We start from the raw sequence: 26,229 nt of genomic DNA, 5'->3' as shown, positions 1-26,229 counted from the left end.
AGAATGATCCAAAAACAAAAAATAGAGCTGGCAACAAATGCCGGTTTTAATTGATGCCAGAGGTCAGTGGAGACTGGTTGGAAAATGATTTAAGGCAACATGAACTCACAAAGTTCCTGTTGCAAAGTTCAAATTCAAATGACCAATAAGAACAATTTGTTCATGCAAAACTAGAAAAAGTGAATCCCGATCACTTAATTCAAACTGTGTATGTACTGTATGTTTGTGCTTTATTTAAATGTGTGTTGTCTACTTGTTATATTGCATTTGCTATGTATTGTTTAGGCTTTGCTGTTTGCTGTTCTTAAATGCAATTTCTGTCTTCTCTCTGCCCCAGTCTGTCCTGGTCTGTCTTCATCAGTCTGTCTGAGTCATTCCTGGTCTCCTGGTCAGTCTCATCAAGTCTGTGCCTGACTCATGGAGTCTTTTCCCCTCTGTCCAGAGATGTATTGGTCTGTTCCTGCCTGTCCTGGTCTGTCCTGGTCTGTCCCAGTGTCTTGCTTTTGCTCTGCCCTTCACTCCCTCAGTAATCCTGTTAGCAGAGTTTGTCTGTAATCCTTCCCCGGAGCTCAGATCTCTGCAGGTCTTCATAGTGTCTTCACTTTAGCTCTGTGGGATGCTGCTGGATCCCAACTGAACGACTCAGGTAGGACCAAATACCCCTTCAGCAGATAGAGATAGACCACTACCACCCACAACCCTGAAACACACCCGATTGCATGGCTGGTGAAATGATAGCATTTTATTGCAGTTCATCCTGTTCTCACTGAGAACAGAATGGCTACATTGGAACCTGAAGATGTTTGGGATCTTGTGGTGCTGTAAACAAAAAGCACAATGTATATTATGGACTTTTGAGATACTGTACCTTTTAAATAGTTTATAAGTAAATGTCAAAGGGAATTCAGAAAATTGTTTTGCAGAGGTAATTGGTTTGGGCCAACAGTGATCTGCTTTTTGTTGACTTATAAAGTGATAGTTCAGTCTTTTTTATCAGGTACTGGCACATAGTGAGCACTGGCTGTCCTGTCTGATTTTAAACTCTTTGTAAACAAGGCAATCAGAGATGGCAGACTTCACCCCATTTACGCAACAAGCCTCTGGCGGCCTCTGTTGGTCATATTGGCAAGTGCATGTGTGGAAGCACAAACAGACAGACAGAGCCACTAAAAACAGTATTCAGTCATCAGAGTAATCAGATAAAGTGCATGTTAACATAGATTTATCACGTTACTTGAAAGAGTAGTTCCTGAGTGTTTAGGAGTCAAATATCTTGGGGGTATGTACTGTTCTGGGATCTGTTTGTTCTTGTCTTGATGCTTCACTGTCTTCTTGAGAACAGTTGCTGTTTGAGGCCTAAATTGGTAAACAGTAAACGGAGAACAAACACAACTACAAGTAAACAAAACCAAAACTGAAAATAGAAACGTCCTAACCATTCAGACACAAAGCCAATAAAGTACCCTGTTTCCTGGTTTTTTAGTGTGATTGGTTGTGAGGTTGGTTGGTTGGTTAACAAGAACATCACATAGTCAACAAATAACATGTTTTTTTATGAAATTGTGAGAACAGAAAGTGACAGCCTGACCAAGTGCTAAATATTTCAGATCCAAGTTGCATTTCCTTGATTTACCTTGATTGACCAGCCAGACCAGGTGGATTAATGGAGCCATGATTTAGGCAGGAAGTGACAACAAGGTTGGGCTGTACCTGCAAACCACAAATGCTCCTTAGCATCAAGACATACCAGAAACTGAAACACACATGATGTATGTATTTGTGATTTCATGCAGCAGAAAGACTGTTTGCATCACATGACACCATTCCACATGTTGGTACTGGTGGAGAGGCAGTGAACGTGCCGCTATATGTGAGTCCACATCCCCCAATACAATCTCCTCTTGTCGTGGTACAGTACATTGGCTAATGCTGGAGGAAATGTTGCCCTCTGCTACCGGAGCACAGTCTAGGGTGTTGACACTTAGCCGCAGTCGGAAGTCAGAGACGCATCTTTGTTTACTGATGATACACAATGTCGCCGCGCTGATCTGTGATCTGCAGCAAACCTGACTGGTTGATTGGATGAAATGGCTAATTCATTAAGCTGCTAGACTTCCAAAGAACTGACCAGCAAGCTAATTAACTTATTGACTGTCTGGTTGGTCAACCTACCAACAAGTTAATTGACTGATCAGCTGACTGATTTGCTAATTAGTAATCTGACTTACTAGACAGAATAACATCTAGCCATGTCTCTGAATGTTCTCAGACATCCAGGTCTGTATCCTCAAGGTTTTTAGATGGTGGGGTTTTGTTGAATACATTTCATATCTCATCAAAAATGAGACGTCTCAATTTCTATATCTATACATTGATTGCTGACTGACTAATTTGCTGATCATTAATTAACAAACTGACCGCCCAAATAAATGGTTGAAACCCAACTGGAAAGTGAAAGTGAAGAATTGGAAGAACATTTAACTGGCTGCTCAGGCGCTGCTGTCTGCTGCCAGGCCTCCTGTGGAGTATTAGGGTCATGATCAGTCAGCTCTAATTGAACCTGACACTCAGCCAGACTTGAGCTCAACACCATTAAGCACAGTCAGTGGTGTAGTCTACAGTACATGATACTCAGATATACGCCCTGAAGGGCCAGGATTTCTGGTGTGTAATTTGTTGTACTGAATGTCTGAGAATACAGAGCAGCATATCCAAACACGTGTTATCAATTTCAATTATGTCCATGGTCTTTTTTCCTCTATGAGCATCTCGGTTTGCAAGTTAAGTAACTTTACCCAAAGGCCCTTCTACACTTGTAAAAGCAGGCACAGCACAGTATCAACATTATCTCCATCCATGACTGAACGGCATGTTCAGTGCCAGAGAAAGAATCCCAACACATTCTCTCTATATAAAAGAGCAACTGATTAAACTGAATATATAGTCTTAAATAAAAACCCACACAGATTAGATACTTCTCGTATAGGGGGTGACAATGGTGAGGAGCAAAAGCTATACAAGAAATGTGCACTAAAATAAAACTTACATGACATATTACATATTACAATAAAGTATAAAAATAGGAATGAATCCAACAGCCATCAACAATCAACAGCAATGAACATGTTGTGCAGTATTAGGATATAACTGAATAGACCAACCAACAATGATGAAAATGTGCTTCCTGCAGGGATTTGTATTTTAAGTTTCATAATTAGGACTGTGGGGGGAGCCAGCACTCCACCACATGGCACACAGTGTGGTTGATAAATGTGGATGCCAAATTAAAGTGGCCAGCATTTTGTCAGTGTCAGTGTATATCTGAGAAAAGAGCTGCGAGACTCTGGTTATGTGCAGAGGATGCACATGAGGCAGCCAGCACTGACTTATACAACCACAATTTAAAAAATCTGAACTATGATCCTTCTATGATTCCTGCAGAATTCCTTCATATCTGTAACATCTGTGCAGAAGATTGTTTTTTTTTCTTCTTCTTCCTCTGGGATCTTTGGAAACTCATACCGTTTTGTCAACATCCTTCAAACAAAGCAGATTTTAGTTTTAAAAAGACAATAAAATTGTTTTGAAATAACCACAATTTTATTAAATGTTCCATCTTATGTCACTAATTTGTGTCAGGATGATGAGCTGGGTGGTCAAAGTTGTTCCCCAGCCACCTCAGCCTCCGTCCAAAAAAGACGAAGAGCCTGAGGAGAAGCCAACTGCTGCTCTGCCTCCAGCTCCAGCTCCAGCTCCAGCTCCAGCTCCAGCTCCAGCTCCAGCCTCAGCTCCAGCTCCAGCTCCAGCTCCAGCTCCAGCTCCAGCTCTAGTTCCACCTCCAGCTCCAGCTGCACCACCTCAGGCAGCCCCACCTTCTCCTGCAGCCCAACAACCTGCTCAAGTAAACCATGCCTGTTTTCTCTTCATATTATCAATCATTTTTAGACATATTTTCATTGCACAGAAACATGCATATATTTTTTTGTATTGTTTATATACTATGCATTCTAGTTTTATTTTCTTTTGCAATTCTTTACTTTTATTATTCAACACAAGTAATCATGTAGTGGCATGGAGAGAGGAGAATTTCATTGGAGAGATAACATGTTATTTTTGCATATTACAATAAAGCTTTTGAATCCTTTGAAACTTAACATGCTGTATATCAGCATTACATTACACAGCTACATCCACTGTACTGACTGACTAACTTATTACATTTGGGGGAAAAAACACAGAAATGCGTGGAGGGAAAAGTAAACTACAATGTTTACTTTTTTGACTGTATATAGACCTATAGAGTGGGGCTTATAGTGACCATTTCTATTGAAACTTTGTGGTTGTAATAGGGAATAATGACCTCTGAGAATAACTTAAACTGTATACACACAGTATATACAGTTTACACTTACTTCATTGCCACAAAAAATATACTATTAGAGAACAATATTTATTTCTCTAATTTCATATATAACTTTGTGTTTGAACAGGACAAGAAAGTGACGTTTCAAGATGACGGTAAAACTGAAGGTGAGGTGACCAGTATGACGTGTTTCACTTTGATTCTGTTCCTCACACTGAACACAACATATTTGTTTTACAGTTCCCAAAGATTCAAAACCTCCAGACGCAGACAAACCAAATAAGGAAGTACAGACAGCAGAGGGCAGCAGGTGAGTTACACAAACCCTTTTTTAACAAGCTCTAAAAACCTGGAAACCAGTACTTTGTCCTGAAAAGTCCAGAAAAAAAAGAAGAAAAAGAAAAGTAGATAATTACAGAATACAGAAAAACAAAAGTCACACAAATAAAATATGAATGCATACAACAAAATTAAATAAATATAAACAATATACAACACAGGTCTAATCAGTTCGATCAATTCTACATTTATATTTTAAACTTTTATTTTGTTTTTATACACTTGCAAAACAGTAACTTTAAAGTTACAGTAACTACATACATGTCAATGATCATGTATTATGTCAAAGTCAAGTGTTTCAGGACAAACTTTGACTTTAACCCAACTATGAAGCAATGTATAAAAAGAGACACCATCAGCTCTTAAAGCTAGCTTTCATATTTCCACATTGAGAAATTGACAAACCATTTTGACCTTCATCATACACTTCTGAATCAGTTACCATTACAAAATTGAACAATATTGCAAATTATTTATTAATAAATTTGTTTGTGTGGTTGTTATTTAATTTAGTTCTATATTTATTGCCATATCTATTTATTTTAATATTGACCCAGTTTTTGTTATTTATCAAGTATTTTAAGTTTCTTTATTCTTCTTCTTTTTAATTTTCATTGAGGGTCGTGTGGAGGTGTGTGTGTGTGTGTGTGTTCTTGTACTTGCAGCATACTGAGGACCAGTGAGGGTTTTAAACCAAAAAGTGAGGTCATTTTTACGGAGTGAGGACATTTTGGCCGGTCCTCACTTTGTTTTCATTGAAATCACTTCCTTAGGTTGCTATAACATACTATACTCAATTTGTCAAAAATTTTAATTTTGGACGACTTTTTCTCAAATTTTGGACCATAATTTTTTTTTTCAAATTTTGGACCAATTTTTTTCTTTCAAATTTTGGACCAAATTTTTTTTTTCAAAATTTGGACCAAATTTTTTTTTTCAAAATTTGGACCAAATTTTTTTTTTCAAATTTTGGACCAAACATTTTTGGTAAAAAAATGTTTTTCAAGTTTCTGACGACATAGTATATAATGGCGTTTTTTGAAAAAAAAAAAATTTGTGTCCAATTTTTTTTTCAAATTTTGGGCCAAATTTTGGGCAAATTTTTTTTCAAATTTTTTTCAGAATTTGGGTCAACATTTTTGTTCAAATTTTGGGTCAAATTTATTTTTTTAATTTTGGGTCAACATTTTTTTTTTCAAATTTTGGAAGACATAGTATAGTATGACGTTTTTGTCAAATTTTGGCCCAAATTTTTTTTGTCAAATAATTTTTTTAATTTTGGTCGACATAGTATAGTATGACGTTTTTGTAAAATGTTGGACCAAAAATTAAAAAAATAAAATAAAATCGAAAAAGTTTTCCAGCCCTTTTTCCTCTGGGGCTTTACCTGCAGACATTTTATGGTACTGCAACCAGTAGTTCTTTGTAGATGTCATTCATGAAGTAGATATTTGTAATTGTGTTGATTTATAAAGTGGAAATGCTGGTCCTCAGTATGCAGCAAGTACAAGAATGTGCGTGTGTGTGTGTGTGTGTGTGTGTGTGTGTGTGTGTGTGTGTGTGTGTGTGTGTGTGTACATTGTGAAAATGTATTTGTAGTATTGATACATGATGTGACAAGATGTTTTCTCTGTTCTGTGGACAACAGTAAACCTGAAGACAAGTGAGTAATAATGACACGGATTCCTTATTGTTAAATACTTTTTTTTTTTTAAAGTATGATAGCCAAATAATGAGCTGCTTTATGAAATCCAGCAAATCTGATTGCCAAATAACGAGCTGCTTCATAAAATCCAGCAAGTCTGATTGCCAAATAGTGAACTGCTTTACACAACCATGAACAGCCTGATTGCCAGGTAGTGGGCTCCCCCACCATGAACATACATGTGAACATACATGTAAACTACAGTGCTGTGCAATAGTCTTAGGCCACCATTTGTTATTTTAGCAATTCTATAATGACCATACAGTATATTGGAACACATTCGGAAAATACAGGAAACATGTATGCAGTTTTAAAATAACCTCAGGAAAAAATTATGGTTAAATGGGTTCTATGGGTTAAAGTGTCAGTCACATTATTGTAATCCAAATTCTGATTATCACAGAATATGGCAGACAAAACAACAAAGTGCCCTGAGTCTTTTGCACAGTACAGTTTGAAGCATCAGCAACACATCATGACCTAATCTCCTGTCTGTCCCTGACCCCTCTGGATCTGCAGAGTTTACATACACATCTCTACTATATTTTTGTTTCCACAGGACAGGTATGTTAGCGTGGTTTGCTCAGGGTCTGGAGAAGGTTGTTCCTCAGCCTGAACTGAAGAGCAAAGAGACAGCAGCAGGTGGACAGTCCACTGGGGTAAGACTGTTAAATAGTTTTTACTTCAATACCAGTAAATGTGTGCAATGCGCCTTTATCTGAGAAATCTCATGCAGCCTCGTCTGTTGGTCATGTGACCTCACGTCTGTTTCCCTGCAGGTGCGTCAGGCAGCAGCTGCAGCAGGTAAGAGAGGATCTAAGTTTCTTACCAGAAAATTACTTTGGTAGATGAGAAAAGTTACTTTTTATAATATTAGTTAAGTAAAAGTCTTAAAGTATGTCATTTATTGTACTTAAGTATCAAAAAATATTTTCTGATATAAAATGTACTTAAGTTTTTGAAGTCAAAGTATTAAAAGAGTGAGGAGTTAGGATTTAGCCATGGTGGATCAGTGGTAGGGCGAGTTGCCTGGCTCTGCGAATCCTTGAGCAAGACGCTTAACCCCATGTTGCAGCGTGTGAATGGGTGAATGGCAAAATTATAGTGTGGAGCAGCTCCTCAAGACTAGAAAAGCTCTATATAAATACAGACCATTACTAACTCTTCTTCTTCTGATTTTATTTGGTAGTAACGAGTAACAAAAATAGTTTGAGGAAATGTAGTGGAGTAATCGAAATATAAATAACAAAGTAAAGTACTGATATGCGAGTACCTAAGTGGCAGGATGTCATGTCCATAATACGTTTTCTCATGTGTCAACTGTAGAACCTCAGGTCCAGGTGCAGCCGGAGCAAGAGGACAAAAGTGACAACAAGGCCTTTCCACCCAGGTGTGTGTGTCGACTCTTTCAGACCTTTTCTGATGTAAACACTGACTTTGTCAGGACCAGTGGTCCTGATGGAGATCACAAATGGGTGACGAGGAGAAAGAACCCAATTTCTGTGTCTCTCTGATTACGGTTGGGGAGGAAGCTTTGGTTAGGCGTCCAAATGAATGAAAGTCAATGCAAGTCCCCAAAAGAATAGCTTGTGTAAAATTTACTGCTGCTACACTTGGTTGTAAGCATTTTATCTTTTATTTTATACTCATATAATTATTCACGAAAAAGAAAAGTGAACAGTCACCACACAGGAATAGGAAAACAACAGAGTCATCACATCAGTCTGATCTTTGAATAGATTCTATATTTATGATGACACAGAATGGTGGACTGGATAAAGCAGAGTATGGAGAAGGTGGTTCCTCAGCCAGAGCATGTCCATGTCCACTCAAAGACAGACAGCAATAAGAAAACTGAAGCTCCAACTTCAGCTAAAGGTATCTCACCATTACATGTGTGTGCAAGTTAGTATTAAACACATGATTTTGTCACAAATGACAACAAACAGTGTCTTCTTGGCTTATTAACAGCAGAAGCTCCACCTCCAGAACCTCCACCAGTCCCAAAACCAGCCGCTGACACTGTGAAGTAAGTTCTTTGTCAGTGGTCATGACTGTCAGAGTTGGAGTTAGACTTTTAGCTGTAAATCTGTCACATTTTTACTGATATCTTTTGGGTTTCTAAACCAAAACATGTCATGGCAATTTCGGTTGTATAAGGACAACAAAGATCCTTTCCTTTACTTTCCTTAGATAGGTGGTTTCGTGTTGTTTTCATGCTGTTTCCATCACACTTCTCATCATTTGTGTTGACTTTCTTTACTCACACAATGAGTAATACAAGTGAAAACAACCCTGTGACTACTTACCAGGGGCACATGCATACAAAATAGTGATGATGCACTTACACTGGACTTCAAACATTTCAAATTTAACTGACTGAAGAAAATCATGATTTGTGTTCCCCAGAGAAACTGACTAAATATTTGTATTGACTTTATATGTAATGTCATCAGAGGACAAATTGTCACATTCAATGTAGAAACACCATTACACTTCTGAATGGATGCATATTTGGTATACTTCTTTTTCACTTGTGCAAATCTGTGTTTTTTCATTGCATTTCAGTGCAGACAGAGCTAACAGGCTAATTCTCATGCTGAAGTGACCATAGTCAAACCCAGTTTTCGTTTTTCTTCTAGGTCACTCAAAGAGGAAGAACAGCAGCCCAAGTAAGTAGAAAAATAACATTATTGTCAGCGTTTAACTGGGTAGGAGGTGGATAACATGATGCAGGAAATATTAAGATAGTGAAAAGAAGAGTATTTGGATATGTATATTTTACTGACATACCTAGTTCTGTCAGGCATACACTTGTCATACACTTGAGCTGATGGGGCTGCTCTTTAACTTCCTGGGTTTGGCTGAGTTATAGGGAAGCGTGAGCCTAAGCAAGACATTTGAAATGTTTGAAACGTTTGAGTCTTTTAGTCTGATCTAGAAAGGCTGATGTGCAAGCAGAAAAAAGCTTTATCAGCAATAAATAAGCGAGGGAGGAGTGTTATTAAAGCCGGGGACTCACTGGAAATATATTATCAAAACTGTCTCTATCGTAGAAATGGTCAGAGTTTGATATGTTTATGAGGTTTGACAAATCATGTAGTCGGTCGTTAAATGTGTGATCCCCAGTCTTTCTGCTGAAACCAGTCGATTAGAGTGTACTCCAAGTCTTTTCAAAATCAATAAGGTTGTGTAGTGTTTCCCCAGCGTTAAGGCCTGGGCATACTCATATGCAACAGATGAGAGACATTTTTTTCTTTTTCTCAAGGTGGCAAAAACAAGAACAAAGTTAATTCTGTTCAGGACATTTCATGCTACACAAGAAACTCACATGCAGAACTTAGCTTGTGAATAAAACTATGTGTTTTAAGTCATTTTAACATGCTGGTGTTGTTTTCACAGTATGATGGGCTGGATTTTCACTGGCATTAGTCAAATGTTACCTCAGCCTGTACAGAAGCAGGTGAGTCCATCGCTCACGAATATAAAATGCTGTTCGCCGACCATCTGTGAATAATATCATAACAATAATATCCTCCTCATTCAGGACACAGGCAGTGGTGACGTTCAGAACAGTGAGTACAAACTTTACGCCACTCTCACTAACACATGAACACGTGAGCATTAAAGTCACATCACACAGACATGTAGGTGGTTTAAAGGGATAGTTCAAGTTTTTTTGAAGGGTGGTTCTATGCAGTTTTGAAAAAATAGTCATATGAACCTGCATGAGACAGGCAGGAGCAGAATTTTTTTTAGCTACTTAAAAAAAAAAGTGCTTTTCGTTAAGACGGCGACAGGGTTTTTGGGGCTTAAAAACACAAAAAAATGAACCCATTAAAGCCATTAAAGTTGCTGGTCTGCTAAAAATGTCCTCCTTCTTCTGTAATGCATCTTGGTGCTACTGGGGCACAGTCAGCTCTATGTAAGACACAGTGTCGCTATACCCCATAAAACAATTTAGGGCCTAATTTGATTACACAGAAATGAGCTTATTACTGCCCCCTGACTGCCGTCTGCAGATACAAACACATGAATGAATTGATTGATTGATTGGTTGATTGGGTGTTACTGGCAGTGTAGTGATGAACAGATGCTGGTGCCAGTGATGAGGCGGACTCTAACCGGGCTGCTCTGCTCCTTCTGTTTCAGGGGGGGGAGGCACGAGAGCCCCTTAAAATAAAAGGAGAAGGACAAGCAGGAGAGAGTCGCTCACACTGACACTGACATGCAGCAGAGACTGTAACTGGCTGAGGATAGACAGACAGACAGAGACATGTTTTAGATTTTGGAAAAAGCTTGTTTCATTTAAGCTTTAAGTCTTCCATCTCAGTCAGTTTGGCAAACATACAGAATCAGAATTATTTATGCCATAGGAGTGAGTCTTTTTTGGGGGGGGGGGGGGCTACTCTGTTTAATAATCCATACTACAATAGTCTAGCTACAATACCAAACTGATCTCAGCTGATGTAGTTATTCTGCCACTGGTGTTGCCTCAAATTAAGTAAACTCACCTAAGCTCTGGCTTGCAGATCTGAAACTGTGTCTTTCAGTAGTGCAATAACAACTGTTAAGTGCTTTTTAAAGGCTTTTGCTTGTGATATAAAGGCAGCTAAATCACTGCAGCTAATGCTATAAAAGCATTTCCCTCTGTATTCATGGAAATAAAAACATTCATTCTGAAATAAAAAACAAAAAGTGTTTTGTTGTGTGTTTGTTATGTTGTTCAAAAAGCATGAAACTTAACTGTCATGAAATCAATCGATCAATCAGTCAGTCAGGGTCTGTACAGTAGATTTCAGAGAACTATGCACCGATAAACCTCAGCCCTGTTCTCCCTGCCACACGGCATTCAAGTCAGCATCGTGCAAAGGAGGACAGACCTGGTGCTGGAGGACATAGAACAGGATGAGGACATGCAGACAAAGCAGGAAATTAAAGAAGAGCCACAGTCCCAGAACAAAAAGGATCTGCAATCATCAAAAAAGGAGGTGGGTGTTTTATCCCAGACTTAAGGAAACATTTTTGTGTGCATGCCTTTGCTGAAGTGTGTTGCAATAGGGAAGGCAAAGCAATTGACTGCCTGGGTCCCCCCTCACAGTTTTGGGCCTCAGGCAGCTGATTCAGCAGCAGCAGCAGGTTTATAAAGTAACTAAAAAAAACTAAATACACACGGGAGGGTGTGTTACTTAAACACAGAGGTCATTACATTCTGGTCTCTTTAGTCTGGGACTCTTAAATTCCATCACTCCCATTAACGTGAACAGTAGCTACCATGGTGGCTTTTCGAAGGTTATACTATGGTGGTGTTAGCAGTAACACTTGGCACAAGGTGTTGACATTGTGTGCTGTTAGTGCCTGTGGAAATGTGGCCACGTAATTCCATGGTTGGCACCACGAAACATAAAAGTCTACTGAGCTATTACCATAGCAGTTGCCATGGATATACATGAGCATAGTAGGTCGTACCACTGTGGTAATAACATCCAGACTGATATTTGATGATATGTGCTAAGCTACATGTGTGTTCAGCTGCAGGCAGGAGACACAGAGACACACACGGATCCAATGATGGACAGCATCAAAAAGGAGATCGGCGAATCGATACTAAGTCATGTGGAGGAAAGGTTAGTAGTAACTTTAGCTCCATCTTTATAGCCTGTATCAGACACTAACAGGACTCTAGACTGTATTTCAAAGTGTAGTTTTCCTGAATTTTAGTGACTGTCATGTTATCATACAGACTTCAGCAGGAGCGTCTGGAGGCAGCCCGTGTTGCAGAGGACTTGGCCATGAAGGCAGCTGAGGAGGCAGTCCGCCAGCTTGAGATGGAGCAGTCCGCCAAGATCGTAATAGAAATGCTGTCCAATGAGTCCAATGAGCAGTAAGTAGATAGACACAGTGTATAAAACCTTCAGTTCTATATGGAATTCATCTTCTAGATGCACAGCTGTGGTTGTTTTGTGACCCACATAGAATAAATACTAGGGGTTGACTTTATCTGACAATGCAGTCACAGTCCTGATGTTTGTTCTCAACAGACTGCCCAACATCCTGGAGGAGGAAAACGAGGATGAGCTGGAGTAAGTCCATCTGATAATATGGAACGGGACTTGCATTTTCACAATATTCATATTATATAATTGACTTTTTGACAGAGGTGAACCTTCAGACCCTCTTTTGCTTTTCAAGAACTCTTGACTCCCATAATTTATGCCAGACCCCAAAAAGTATACAATAAGTAACTCACTAGACATAATATGTGTTGCTTTGGGTGTACCACAATTCTTGCAAAGCGTGGATAAAATAAATTGTTGATGATGATATGAATACACCACCCTTCCAATAGGATAATTTAACTGCAAATGTTTCTCCTGTGCTCCAAAATAGTCCCAAATAAACATGTCAGTCTTAATTCAAATCCTACAGTGTGTGAACAGACATTAACATGGAAGCCAAAACTGTGTGCTGAACACACTGAATCAGTTCTGCAGGTCTTCAGTTGTTGTTTTATTTTGTTTTCAAGATGTTCATGACACCTGCCCTTCTTCACCAGGTGCCTGATAGATGTCTGTCCAGCTGAAGACAAAGAAGAGCCTCCACACTGTGGATCTGAACCACCAGTGGACATCACCCAACAACCACAAGCCCCAGGAGCCCCGACCACCACCAACGAGCAGGTGAAACGTCAATGGTTTCATAAAATACACCATATAATGCCCTCCTTACTGAAATATTCATGTTGGTGTTTTATGGGATTACAGAACATAATATAGAATATTATGTATACAGAATATAGAATTTTATGAAAATAAGGCCATTAAGAATAATTAAATTTCTTCATCCTGACTTTCTCTTTTAGGGCAACAACAAAGCATCTAAGGAAGAAGGTGGATGTGGAGGTGAGAGCAGAAAATGTGGATGTTACTATAATTAAAGATCTGTAAAGCAGTAAAAAAAAATAAAAATATATATAAAATTATAAAATTATAAAAATATTAGGTGGAAAAATTCTCCGTTCTGAAATGTTGGGGGATGAGCTTTATAGAACACTTGGACAGTCTGAACTGAAACCAAATAAATCACTGAATTAACAAAGCAGACTTTAGTGTCCTCTTTTCTTCCCTTTCTGGAGTGACCTCTGTGATGACGTACAAATCGGCCGTGCTAGGATCATGTGAACGTCTCATCTTGTGGCTAACTTACTGTTTCTCTGTCCAGTATGTGGTATTTGCTCTCCAGCGCAGAGCTTTCTGCTGCGAATCCCTCATGCTGCTGACTGCCTGGAGAGCTGCCGGAAGTTCATGCATGACAATTACCTCAGCTGTCCCAAACTATGCATGCCAACCCCGCCGCTGGAGCTCGCACAGCTTACCCAGGAACTATCGCAGCTTTCCAAGCGGGCGCAACAATGCTGCACGAGAATCATCAGCTACCTTAACTTCAACTCCCAGCAGCCTCAGCAGCCTTAAGCCCCACCCTCCTCCTGCAGACCCTTAGAGAACCCTCATAGAATTTAGTAGAGATCCAACCCTCGACAGTGCCAAATAAGCCCTTGTCTCACACCTCTGCACTGCTTTGCCAGCAGCAAACAGCTAACCACACTTCAGGTGATCTCAAAAAGACAAGGAATTACATACTGTGCTAGACGTTGCTCCTTCGTTGTGCACTTCTTTTCCTTTCGTTGACAGATGTCCAACAGTTTTGTCTCTGTTCTCGTCCTCTGTTATGAGGTATAGCTTTGGGTGAAACTCCAGCACTAAAGGTGGAGCTTGTGGATCAGGATGTGGTGCAGGGGAAAAGCCTGAACATCCCTCACATCATCACAACCGCAGGACCAGATTCCACTGCTTTGACTGTCCCTGAAATGGTATTATCAAAACCCAGGTAACGGCCATTATACTGTGCACAGTAAATAATGTACTGTCTGATGAGGGTGCCATAGATGTAACCACCTTAACACTTTAAAATCTTAACTCATCTGTCCCGTTCTTGTGAATGCAATATCTCAAGAACATATTTTGACAATCCGTTCAAATTTGAAATATCTCATGAACATCATAGAGTGATCCTTTTAAATTTAGCAAACATTGACAAATATATACAGTATATGTCAACACAGCAACAGACAGCAAGTTAGCCAAAATTAGCTAAAAGATGATGTGGTTGTTGGTTCAAAAGTATGAACTGATTCACTCACTTGTCTTCTGTGTTCATGCGGTGTCCTCATATCATCTTTTGTTCATCTCAGTGCTGTCGGTGATGAGGATGAAGAACACTTGAGGACTGATCTCAAAACCTGGTCCAGTCAGGGAGACTTGCTGACTGCAGATGGAGAGTGAGATCATTTACACAAGATACACTCTGTCCCTCTGTACCTGTCTCACACATGTCCTCGTCCAACCTAATCTTCCCGTCTCCCGTGTGGTCCTGCAGGATGCGTCCTCTGTCAGCGGCCAGTGTCGGCAGCGTCGTGATCCAGGACCGCTTGAGTGAGCTCGTCGGGCTGTTCAAAGGCCGCACGGAGCGCCAGAAAGACCGGCTGGTGGATCCGGACGAGTCTGAGGGGGAAAGTCCATCCGCCTGTGCGTCCTAACTCCTTGTTTCAGACATTTCAGTAGATGCAGATATTTTTATGTTTCATTCTACATGACTTTGTCTTGGATATGTTTCACAGCATCATATTTTTCTTTTCATTTGATTCACTTTTGAGGTAGACTGTAGAAACTCCTGCAACATGCATCTGATGGATGAAACTTTGCACTGGACGATATCAACCTTTGCACTTGACAGTGGAAATTAATTGACTCTGAATACTGATTGCTCCTTCATGTTGATTTTTTTGACATCGGCATTGTCTGATCCTTGCAGCCCCGAGCAAAGCTCCACCCCCGCCCCCTCCCCCACCTCCACCAGGGGAGGAGAAAGCAGATGCTGCTGTTGTTGAAGAAGAGGAAGAAAAAACACTCTTCAACTTTGAACTTTTAGGACACCCAGTAAAATTTCCCAAACTGCCCAAACTTCCTCCAATGCCCGACTGGCTCCGAGCCATAGTGGAGTATCGCTTCCCCTCCAGCATCGACCCATTCACTGGTAACGCTGCCACTTTAACCCACACTCTTTTTGTCTAATAATATGTTTTATTATTATTATTATTTCATCCAATTTCAGAGAAGATGTGGATGTTCCATTTTGTATATTTTAAACCATGTATGAATTACCTGGCATGTGTAATCAGGTAGATGCATTGTCAGGTAAACGGATTGGCAGAGGTCACTCTGGTTAACTCCACCTTTGTCTCCACAGACCTGATCTATGTGATCTGGCTGTTCTTTGTGGTGGCTGCGTGGAACTGGAATGTGTGGCTGATCCCAATCCGCTGGGCGTTCCCCTACCAAACCTCAGAGAACATCCACCTGTGGCTGATGATGGACTACACTTGTGACCTCGTCTACATCACCGACATCCTCGTCTTCCAGCCCAGACTGCAGTTTGTCCGTGGAGGAGACATCGTGGTCAGTGATTTCAACAGAAAATAAAAAATAAAAAAACTTGATTTGATCTCAGTAAACTAAGCGCTAAAATAATAATTTTACGTCTGGACCATTTTTTTTTACAGTGTGATAAAAAAGAAATGAGAGAAAACTACATGTCGACTGAGAGATTTAAGGTGAGAACACATCTGTATGTGTGTGTTTGGCATCGATTTGAAGCAATTTGGTCACGGAAGCTATTTTGAAATGATTGTTTTCTTAATGATAATAATCCAAAATGTTTTACTGCGTGTGTTACAGGTGGACGTCATGAGTCTGTTTCCCATGGAGATATTATACTACTTTACAGGAGTGAACTCACTGCTGAGGTTTCCTCGTCTGCTTAAGGTCTGGATGTTTTCCACTTAACACAAATGTTTTTGTTTCTATCAATGAACAGTAGACATAGTTTTTCATGTTTGTGTTATTACACACCTACATCTTTCATTTCACATTATTGTTTATATAGATGAAACACAGCTGACTTGTTTTCTTTCTCTCTCTTTCTCTCAGTACCATGTTTTCTTCGAGTTCAACGACAGAATGGAAGCCGTGATGAAGAAAGCCTACATCTACAGGTGAGGAAAGGCACGACCATCTTCTTTATTATGTGATATGTTTATTTTCATGTTATTCAATCTTCTCCCTGTGTTCGTTGCTGCATTCTTGTGGTGTGTCAGGGTGATCCGAACCTCCATGTACCTCCTGTACTCTCTGCATATCAATGCCTGTCTCTTCTACTGGGGCTCAGACTATGAAGGACTGGGATCCACCAAATGGGTCTACAATGGAAAAGGCAACGCGTAAGAACCATACAACACTCGGCTGACACTTGGTTTGTCATAACGAGGCTTCCTGCTGAGGTTTAAACTGCAGCTAATGCAAAGTATTAGTGGGATTGCTCCCACTAAAATGTTGTTTATTTTTCTTATCATTCTGCTGTTAGACTAGTTATCTATACTTCAACATAGAAACTTCATTCAAACTTCAAACACACATTTTTAGCTTCTTTTCAGTTTCACATACGTCAACATGTAAACTCCATTCTATTCAGTCTATACAGAATTTCCTACTACTTACTGCTTCCACGTACTTCAACACAGCATTTTAATTCAAATCTTCAAATCTTTCATCCCTCAATTCAGCTCTGTCACAGCCTTCATTGATTTATTGGATTTCATTGTGTATTGCATCGAGAAAGGTTGTTCCAACTCACGTTACAATGAGTAGTTCATAGAGTACAGTAGTAATCAGTGACCTCTCTATAGCCACCACTAACTGCCCGCGCCACTCTGACACTGATTCAGATCAACAGATTAGACTGCACACAGGTAAACACACACACATACACAGTAAGAGAAAATCATTCTTCCCTCACTAATATTTTCTCCTGCAGTGTAAATGTGCAATAGCAGCTATAAGCCGTTCATGTTATGGTTGACTTCAGTGACAGAGGGGGACATCGAGTAGCCATCGCTGCTAAGCTAAGAACTAATCTAGGATAAAGACAGTATCTGAATATATGTGTGAGACAGTGAGTAAGCGAGAGTCTTGCTAAAAAGAAGATGTGTGCAGATGGTTTGTTTTTATTGCATTTGTTTTTTGTGCTTAGTGTTACAGCAGATATCTGTTGCCTCCATCTTTTCTTTCCTTTGCCTCTTCTTCCAGCTTGTTGTCGTCAGTGTTCTTCGTGTGCTTTAAGGCAGTCGGCATCTATAATTTTACATTACTGCCTTATTGTCTTTCTTTTGCCTTTTCTTCTCCTTCACTTTCGACACAACAGGAAAATAGCAGATGTCAAAATCACCAGGTTACTGCAGCGGTGGAATTAATAAACATGAATGTTTGGCAACAAATCCATGTGGAGACTGTGCTGCTGCCTTCATGGCAAAGCTGAAGTCGCCCCCCGGCCCCTGATTGGCCTTTATCGGGCGGCTGGGTTCTGTTGTGAGTTTCATCCAGTAATCCACTGAGCCGACAGTCCCCAACTCGGCACTGACCAAGTTTATCGTCCCATGAACTTGACTGTCCTGCTTGAGCAGCTGCTGCAGTCGAAGCTGTCCTTTCGCCAGATTCCTACAGTCCATACCCATGGCCTGATGCAGGTTGATGGTGACAGACTCTGTGCTGAGGTAGTTAAGGAAGTGTTTGTCCATGCTCACCATATACTTGGATTTGTAGTTGTATTTGGGTCTGTGGCCTTTCATCACAGGAGTGGATTGTAGCTCAAACAAGTAGAAGGAGTAGGTACAGAGGGTGTAGGGTTTGCTGTCACCCAGCGCCTCCAAGAGAGATGGAGACAGACTGGCACAGACTATCTGAAGCTCAACAAGGACTTCACACTCGAGGTGAAGCCTTTTACCAAAGTTGTCCCTCTCAGCACGGGCTGTCATTTCGGGTCTGAAGATGTGTCTTTTTGGGCTGTAGGTGGTTTCCCTGAGATGAGCTTGCGCAATCTTGGTATTTGCCGTGCTTGTGTTAATCTGCTGAGTCAGAATCTCCAGCTGCTGCTGTTCATGTACACTGTCACTGTCCATCTTTTGTTGTGCTGCCTTCAGCTCCGCCATGTAGTTGTTCTTTGTCCAAAGGAGTGATTCCACGCTCAGCTCCCGTATGGTTTTAGATTCAGCAGATTGAAGCTCTTGGATGCAGCTCTCTGTTTTACTGCTCCTCGTGTCCTCCGCCTGCTTCATGACACTTGGGTCACATGCCTCATTGCACGGTTCACTCCCCTTGCTGTAGTCTTTTAAACAATCTATCAGTTTGTCCATTTCTTGCTTCTGCACCAGAAACTGAAACTGAAGCTTTTTGTTTTCTTTTGCAAGTTTTTCTTGTGTCTCCTGCTCAGTCTTGAGCTTCTGGAGGATTTTGTTTTTGTCGTCAAGGTCGGTCTTCAGCTCCGTCTCCAGCTGCATGATCTGTAACCTCAGCTGCTGCTCCTGGACCTGCCATTTCTGTTGCTGAGATGCATCAAAGATGCTGTCCAGCAGTTTGTTATAGTTCTCCTTCAGCTGGTCTCTTTCCTGCTCCACCTCACTCAACTGCTGCGGCAGCAGCTCCAACTTGTTGTTGGAGATCTGCAGCCAGTTCTCCAGTTCCCGACTCTTCAGCCTCTCGTGTTTGAGCTGCTCTGACAGCTCGTCCAACTTCTGTAATCCTGCCTTCAGTGTCTGCTTATGCTCTTGTAGTTGACCTTCCAATGCAGTGACAGCATTGGACTTGTCGGTCAGCTGCTTTTGCAGTTGGATCTGTGTCAAATTGTTGCTCACGTGTTCCTTGAGTTTGTTGATCATCTGTGACTGCAGAAGTCTATTCTCATTTTTGTCTGCCTCCTTCCTCAGTGCCTCCTTCAGCTGCTCTAACTCTGCATCCATCTCCTCCATGTGGCACCGCTGAGACTCTATGACATTCTCAAGATTGTGGATCTTGGCCCTTGCCTCCTTCAGCTGGCTCAATGGTGTATGAGCAAGCGACGGGGAATCAATTCTCTTCTTTAATCCAGAGTTGACTTGAGACTGGACTTGTTTGTATGGGCGTGACCTGCTAGTTTGTGAGTTCAGTAACTGGTGTTTGGCCACGAGAAGACGCTGTTTCAGTCCCTCATTCTCGGTTTGGAGTTGCTGCACCTTCTCCTGAAGCTCCTCTAAAATCTCCTCCATGTCCACGCTTCGAGCCTTGGAGACTGCCCGGGCTCCTCCTGCTGCCAGCTGCTCCATACGACCTTGATCCTTCTTCAGCCTCATCACTTTAGTACTGAGCTTCTTGATCATGTCATCCTGTTTGTTAGAATGCTGTTTAAAGAGCAGGGACTCCTCGTAGAGGCGCCAGAACCAGTCCTCCAGCTCCGTCCTGGACAATCGAGTGATATCTGGTCGCCCCCGACCATTCTGATGAATCGTCAGGTCTTGTAAAACAGCTTTGAGTTGGGACATGTCATCTATTGCTGCGTCATCAGCATGAGTGAACATTTATCAGCTGTGAATAATTTAAAAAAAAACAATGTATTCACTATGCCTCTAAATGTTGTAGAGATTAAAGGCAGAATGATTTGCCTTGGATCTGCACCACCACTACATCTGTGGTTGTGGTGTTAAACAGCACTACTCACCACATCAAAGACAACATGTGGAGAGGAGGAGGAGAGGAAATAAGGAAATGACAGGAGATGAGGAGACTGAAGAGGAAGATGAGATTTTCAATTTGGAGGAGGGAAGCATTGCATCTCTTGGTGTACAGCCTGCCAGAACGTATTGGGGGCGAAGAAGAAGACAGGAGAAGGGAAGGAAGAAATAATATAACAGAAATGGTAGTGTAGACATTTCTAACTCCAGAGGATGGCGGTAATGCAATTGAATCACAGATTCAAGCTGCCATTAAAACCCATAGAAGAAGAAATATAAGTCCCAAGTTGACTGTTATTGGGGTATTGTGGCTAAGCCGGCTGTTTGAAATGTATAGGAAAACATCCAGATGTTCTGTGCCAGTGTGGACATTCAGTTTGAATATTGAGAAGAATCATCACCTTGTAGTGTACACAGCCTGCCAGAAATAGACTTATCATAGTATAGTTCAGACATCAGGGATATAACAACAAATGATGTATTACCTCCTGTTTTGTATATATCTAACAGGATATTGCTTCTTTGATAATTTGCAAACGTTTTGTGTGATCATAAAGATTTCGAACAGCGTGGTCATAAGCAAAACCTATTGTTTTTGCTCTCATTATTATCAACTCTGGTTGCAGCTTTGATTTAATCCTTTTCTTTTTAATTTTCCTTCAGCTACATTCGTTGTTACTACTTTGCCGTGAAGACGTTGATCACCATCGGAGGACTACCTGACCCCACCACCGTCTTTGAAATCTGCTTCCAGCTCATCAACTATTTCGTTGGAGTCTTTGCCTTTTCGATCATGATCGGTCAGGTGATGGGAAAACCTCCACTGCTTGTTTTGGTTACACCCTGATACGTAATATATGTCCACCATAGGCCGACAAACATATACATTACTACAGGACCATGAGATCCTTAGCTCCAACACAGTAGAATAAAGGAATAAATCGTTTTTGGCATTTTCAAAACTCAGGATCCATTGATTCTGTGCTTTGAGAAATATATTTCCATAATGATGAAGATGGTGTTTTAGAAACCAGTGACAGATATCACTTTTAACTAAAACTGTATTGATTATAGAAACTTTCAGGAACAAAGTCGCTAAGAACATTAAATACGTATGAATCCAGAACATAAAAAGATTATAGTCATGATTTCTTCACTGGAACAAAAAAACCTGACTGTGCTTTTCTCAGATGAGAGACGTGGTCGGAGCAGCAACCGCTGGAGAGAACTACTATCGGGCCTGTATGGACAGCACCGTCAAGTACATGAACTCCTATAACATCCCACGAGAGGTCCAGAACCGCATCAAGACCTGGTATGACTACACCTGGAAGAGCCAGGGTATGCTGGGTAAGGGAACAGAGTTAAACACTTCAGTGAGTTTAGCAGCATATACTGTTAATATGCAGCGCTTACTACCCTCCACCGTTTACTGCAGCCTTATGTAGGATACACACACCAAATGGTGGTGATGACCACTCACTAGTAGAGCCGTCAGGAGCAACACTGACTGATTGACGAAAATAAAAGTCGCCCAATTTCTATAAAACAAAATTCAGTATCTGGGAGTGAGGCGGGGAGGCTCACAGTTTGCTTCCTGTATTTTTTTTAAGATGAACAGGAACTGCTGATTCAACTACCTACTAAGATGAGAATGGACATCGCTGTGGACGTCAACTATGCCATCGTCAGTAAAGTCGCCCTGTTTCAGGTCAGACACACACACAAACATAAGCAGGTTTGTGCAGCTGTTCCTGTTAGGACACTGCACTGGCCTCCATGTGAACAGTTTAGCCAAAGTCTCACGCTTTATCTTAACCATAACCATTTCATGCCTAAACCTTAAGACATCGTAATCTTGCCTTAAACCAAAGCTTTTGAAATAAGGTAAAGTATCATTAGGTCTGGCCTTTGGTCCCCATAATGGTCCTGACAAGGTCTCAATAGTGTGCCTCCCATTAATGTATTGTCTTTAATACCATCTTGATGATGTTGTAGTACTTTTCTTTTACATTGTACATTTTCAGAAGTTAAAAAGAAAATGTGGTGTGTGTGTGTGTGTGTGTGTGTGTGTCTCAGGGCTGTGACAGACAAATGGTGTCCGACATGTTGACCAGACTCAAGTCTGTTGTCTACCTACCCGGAGACTTTGTCTGCAAAAAGGTGAGCACATCAGGGAGCTGTTTACGAGAAGGGGGAAGTTAACAATCTGTGAGTGTGCCGACACTGAGTGTGTGTTTGTGTGTGTGTGTCAGGGGGAGATTGGCAGAGAGATGTACATCATCAAACAGGGGGAGGTGCAGGTGGTGGGCGGTCCCGACCTGCAGATAGTGTTCGTCACCATCAGGGCCGGCTCAGTGTTCGGAGAGATCAGGTCAGTCCCACTTCTTCTCATCATCCTATTAACCACTTTATAATCCATCATGTGGGGACAATGTGGGGACACGAATTTCAGTTTATATAGCTGTGACTTCTATATGGCTGTTAATTAATAGAAATTAGACACTTAATCTGATTTTATATTATGTCTTCATTTGTTGTGTTTAAAAATGTTTTTTGCAGTTTAATTCTCATGAAGTTGTTATTCGGTCTTTTCACCATGAAATCATGACTTGTTCATGGTCCAGCCTGACTTTTCCTCTAATGTCATTATCTATATTGTTATTATCTAATGGATAATGTTCTGATAATGTTTCTTTGAAGAATATAAGGGAGGTATAATAATAGAAGAAATAAGAACGGAAAGGAAAGGGAATTGATCGATGACTGGATACTGAAAAAAACGATGATACCACTGTATGGATGCCAATTGCCGTTTAACACCACTACTAACAAACTGATTAAGCAACCACCAAAACAAACTTGCTAATATGTAATTTCTGCTTTTTCTGATTGCTCAGTTTGTTGGCAGGAGGTGGAGGGAACCGTCGTACAGCCAACGTCAAGGCACATGGATTTGCAAACCTTTTCATCCTGGATAAGAAGGACCTGGCAGAGATTCTGGTCCACTACCCAGAGTCCCAGAAGCTGCTCCGCAAGAAGGCAAAGTAAGACAGAGTTCGACATTATTACTGACATTAAGATGCAAACAACAAACATGATGAATCACTGTTTATAAAGACAGTCGTATAAAGATGTTTAGCCTTTCCTTTCCCAAGTGAGTCAGAGAACTACAGCAGCCCTACTATACCAGAAAGATTATTGCATCGTAAGATTAAGCTTCAGAACATGAAACACAAGATTAAGCTTGATTGTCAGTTTGGACAGCAGAAGAAAGCATTGCGGTGCATGATAGTTCTAAGTTCTAAGTATTTTTTTAAAGGCTTATTCTAAGGCTAAACAAAAACAGTTTTGAGCCTTTTGTGTTCATGGAGCTGGGTCAACTCTACGGAGGCCACCATTTTGGACCACCATGTTTTCTGCATAAATGCAGATGTATGCGTCATATTAACGCAAACCATATACAGTATATTAATAATAATTCCTTTTAACCCACTGCACCTTATGTATATATTTTGTGTACATTTGTGTATGTCTTATATGCACCAAAACACCAAGTCAAATTCTTTGTATCTTTAAATGCACTTACAATACATTATGATTCTGCTTCTGATTTTATAATCGCCCAGAGTGGATAAACTTGCTAACTTAACTTAACATTAACTTAACTTTTGCGTTGGGATAACACACTTGAAAGGAAAGGGTAAGTTGAGGGATATTCAGCTGCAACATGCAGACAATCGTTTAGACTATGACCTAAAAAAGTGGTATTAGATAAAAACACAAAGAGGAGAATGTGCAGTATAGGTTTTGAGTCATTTCCAGCATTACTTACCCCACATTTAATATAGTTTGATATGTGAATATATAAAAACTGCAAACAAACACATACTGCATATGTTAAAAATAAGACGTAGTTTGTTTCACGGCAAGTTGAGATTGCCTCCAGGGCTCTGCGTCTGTCTTTGTCTCCTCCAGGGTCAGGATTAGTCTTGGCTCTAATCTGCTCACTCAGGTTGTTCTACTTCTGGGGTCGGACGGTCAGAGAATCAGGTCAGATTAGTGCAGGTTCCTGCTGTTGTCTTCATGTTCTCAGTCAGATCATGGTGCCGCAGCAGAGTGGGTGGATGTGCTGGAGGTTCTTTTGGTGTTGGTACGAGTTCCTTTGGAGTTGTATAGCTTTTGGGGTTTTTTTTCTGTTGAAAGAAACAGTTTAACTTGTTCACACTGCATTTCTTGAACTCACTGTTGCGTCTCTGCGTCCCTGCAGGACCATGTTGACGAAGGACAAGAAGCCAGATGAGAAGGAGGGAGGTAAAGAGGCGATGGAGGTCATCCCACCAAGACCGGACACCCCCAAAATGTTCAAGGCGGCACTGAAGATGGCAGAGCAGGCAGGAATAGAGGGGACCTTCTCCAAACTGAAGAAGGCCTACACGTCATCCGAGAGAGGAGCAGAGGTATGACAAAAACACTGAGTTCTTTTTTCCACTTATAGGTCAATTTCAGTCTCGGACACCTATGTTTTTGTTTTTTCCTCGTATTCAGGAGGACTAAAAGGGAGGAGAAAGGATGGGCATAGAAAAGACATTCATCCACTCCTCCTTTCTGTCCCTCCCAGACTCCTGCCTCTGTCTCTCCACTCCCTCCTCCCTGTCCCATGCACCGCCGCTCTCCAATCCCTCACTTTCGGGCTCAGGACGACGATGACGCCGTGGCGGAGACGGGCGACAGCTCTGTCGTCATCAGGATGACGCCGCGGCACGAAGGAGAGGAGACGCTCAGTGTGGAGGTGATGCATGCGAGAGGAGGGGAGGAGGAGGAAGAGGAAAGAAGGGGGGAGTGAGCTCCTCCACCTGCGCTGTTATCTTCTACCCTGATTCATTCTGGTCCCATTGTTGAGCGATGAAGTGAAACATTTTCTTGTTCTTGTTTCCACGTCAAGAGAAGGACATTTATTCACCATTGGGCTCTGTTTTTGTGAACCTGGCAGGAAGCATCGGTACAGACAAGACACTGCTGTTAAAGTCCACACTGGTGAGGTTTAGTTTAAAAAAGTCACTACGACAAGGTTTTCCACTGTAGATAAATTAGGTGGCAAGAGAATTGGCCATGCAGCAACTTTTTTCTGTTATTTGTAATTTAAATATATTTAACTTTATCTGCCATTTCCCCCCCCTATTAAAATGTATAGAGTGAAATGCCACCTTTGTGTCTGCCTTTGATTTGTCTATGGGTTGCCATGGCATCTGTGTTAGGAAATGATCCGTGCATGATCTGCCTTGCATAAATACTCCGCATACCTAACTGTAGTTTTCCGCTGGAAACACAGATTTTAAAGTTTACATGAAATGTTCAGGGTGCTGTCAATATAGTCCAAGATAAGACAAGTATGATTGATGACCGTTCTCGAGTCTGACGTGTACACTGTACATAATTTCTGTGAAATTACAGCAGAATTTCAACAGTATTAAGGTGTTTTTTTTAATAAACAGTGATTTACTGTTAATATTACAGAACATCTGTGAAATTACAGCTCATTTACTGTTTTTTTAACAGAACTCTATTGTATTTCTATTTTACAACACTTTAGCGTTAAAGTGTATTAGATAACAGTATCATGCATTATTTAGGGCATTGCCATGAATGATCCATTTGCCCTGATGCACTTTGACAGTGAGCTGACTTTAGAATCAAAAACAAAAAGTATCTCGGAATTACTTGAAATTTATCATCATAATAGTCGGAATCGCCCTGAACAAGGAACCGTTGAAATTCAGGAAATGATCCATTTGCCCTGATGCACTTTGACAGTGAGCTGACTTTAGACTCAAAAACGTATCTCGGAATTACTTGAAATTTACCATCTTAATAGGAATAATTTTATTGAATTTGAAGTATTTGTTGAGAGGTGATTTGATCAAATACAGTGACCAAAATATTCTAGAAAATGGTCAGATGTTCATTAAAATTAGGGTAAATTTCAAGACAAAAATAAGCACTTTAGCTTCTAACTTTTTTTTGTCCTCCTGATGTTTGTCTTTTTCCTTTTGACCCTCATTCGTTTGTCTTCCTTTTTTTTCCTTTTGGCATTCTTTTATTAACATGCTGACGCAGTTTAAGTTTTTAAACATAGGGTTACAATGTGGGATCTAAACATTAGGAATA

General features: G+C 40.7%; 1 protein-coding gene across 1 annotated transcript; it reads left to right on the top strand.

The window, feature by feature from the left end:
* Positions 1 to 3,640: 3,640 nt before the first annotated feature.
* cngb1a (cyclic nucleotide gated channel subunit beta 1a) lies at positions 3,641 to 24,907 on the top strand (the record flags this gene model as incomplete). The annotated part of the gene is made up of 32 exons (XM_083900593.1): positions 3,641 to 3,751; positions 4,491 to 4,530; positions 4,604 to 4,673; positions 6,967 to 7,066; positions 7,187 to 7,211; positions 7,734 to 7,797; positions 8,170 to 8,285; positions 8,379 to 8,436; positions 9,050 to 9,079; positions 9,810 to 9,870; positions 11,940 to 12,041; positions 12,158 to 12,291; positions 12,449 to 12,490; positions 12,964 to 13,087; positions 13,270 to 13,309; positions 14,141 to 14,294; positions 14,659 to 14,745; positions 14,844 to 14,992; positions 15,279 to 15,500; positions 15,714 to 15,922; positions 16,027 to 16,077; positions 16,202 to 16,288; positions 16,454 to 16,518; positions 16,621 to 16,743; positions 20,725 to 20,866; positions 21,252 to 21,411; positions 21,675 to 21,772; positions 22,141 to 22,224; positions 22,317 to 22,435; positions 22,962 to 23,108; positions 24,332 to 24,521; positions 24,683 to 24,907. The coding sequence occupies 32 exons, from the start codon at positions 3,641 to 3,643 to the stop codon at positions 24,905 to 24,907; spliced, it is 3,429 nt and encodes a 1,142-aa protein (XP_083756719.1).
* Between the last annotated feature and the right edge of the window lie 1,322 nt (positions 24,908 to 26,229).

The sequence above is a fragment of the Microchirus variegatus genome (genome assembly GCF_963457635.1).
Source record: "Microchirus variegatus genome assembly, chromosome: 14".
In the NCBI taxonomy this organism is placed as follows: Eukaryota; Metazoa; Chordata; class Actinopteri; order Pleuronectiformes; family Soleidae; genus Microchirus; species Microchirus variegatus.
This window is presented reverse-complemented; position numbering and strand designations above follow the sequence as displayed.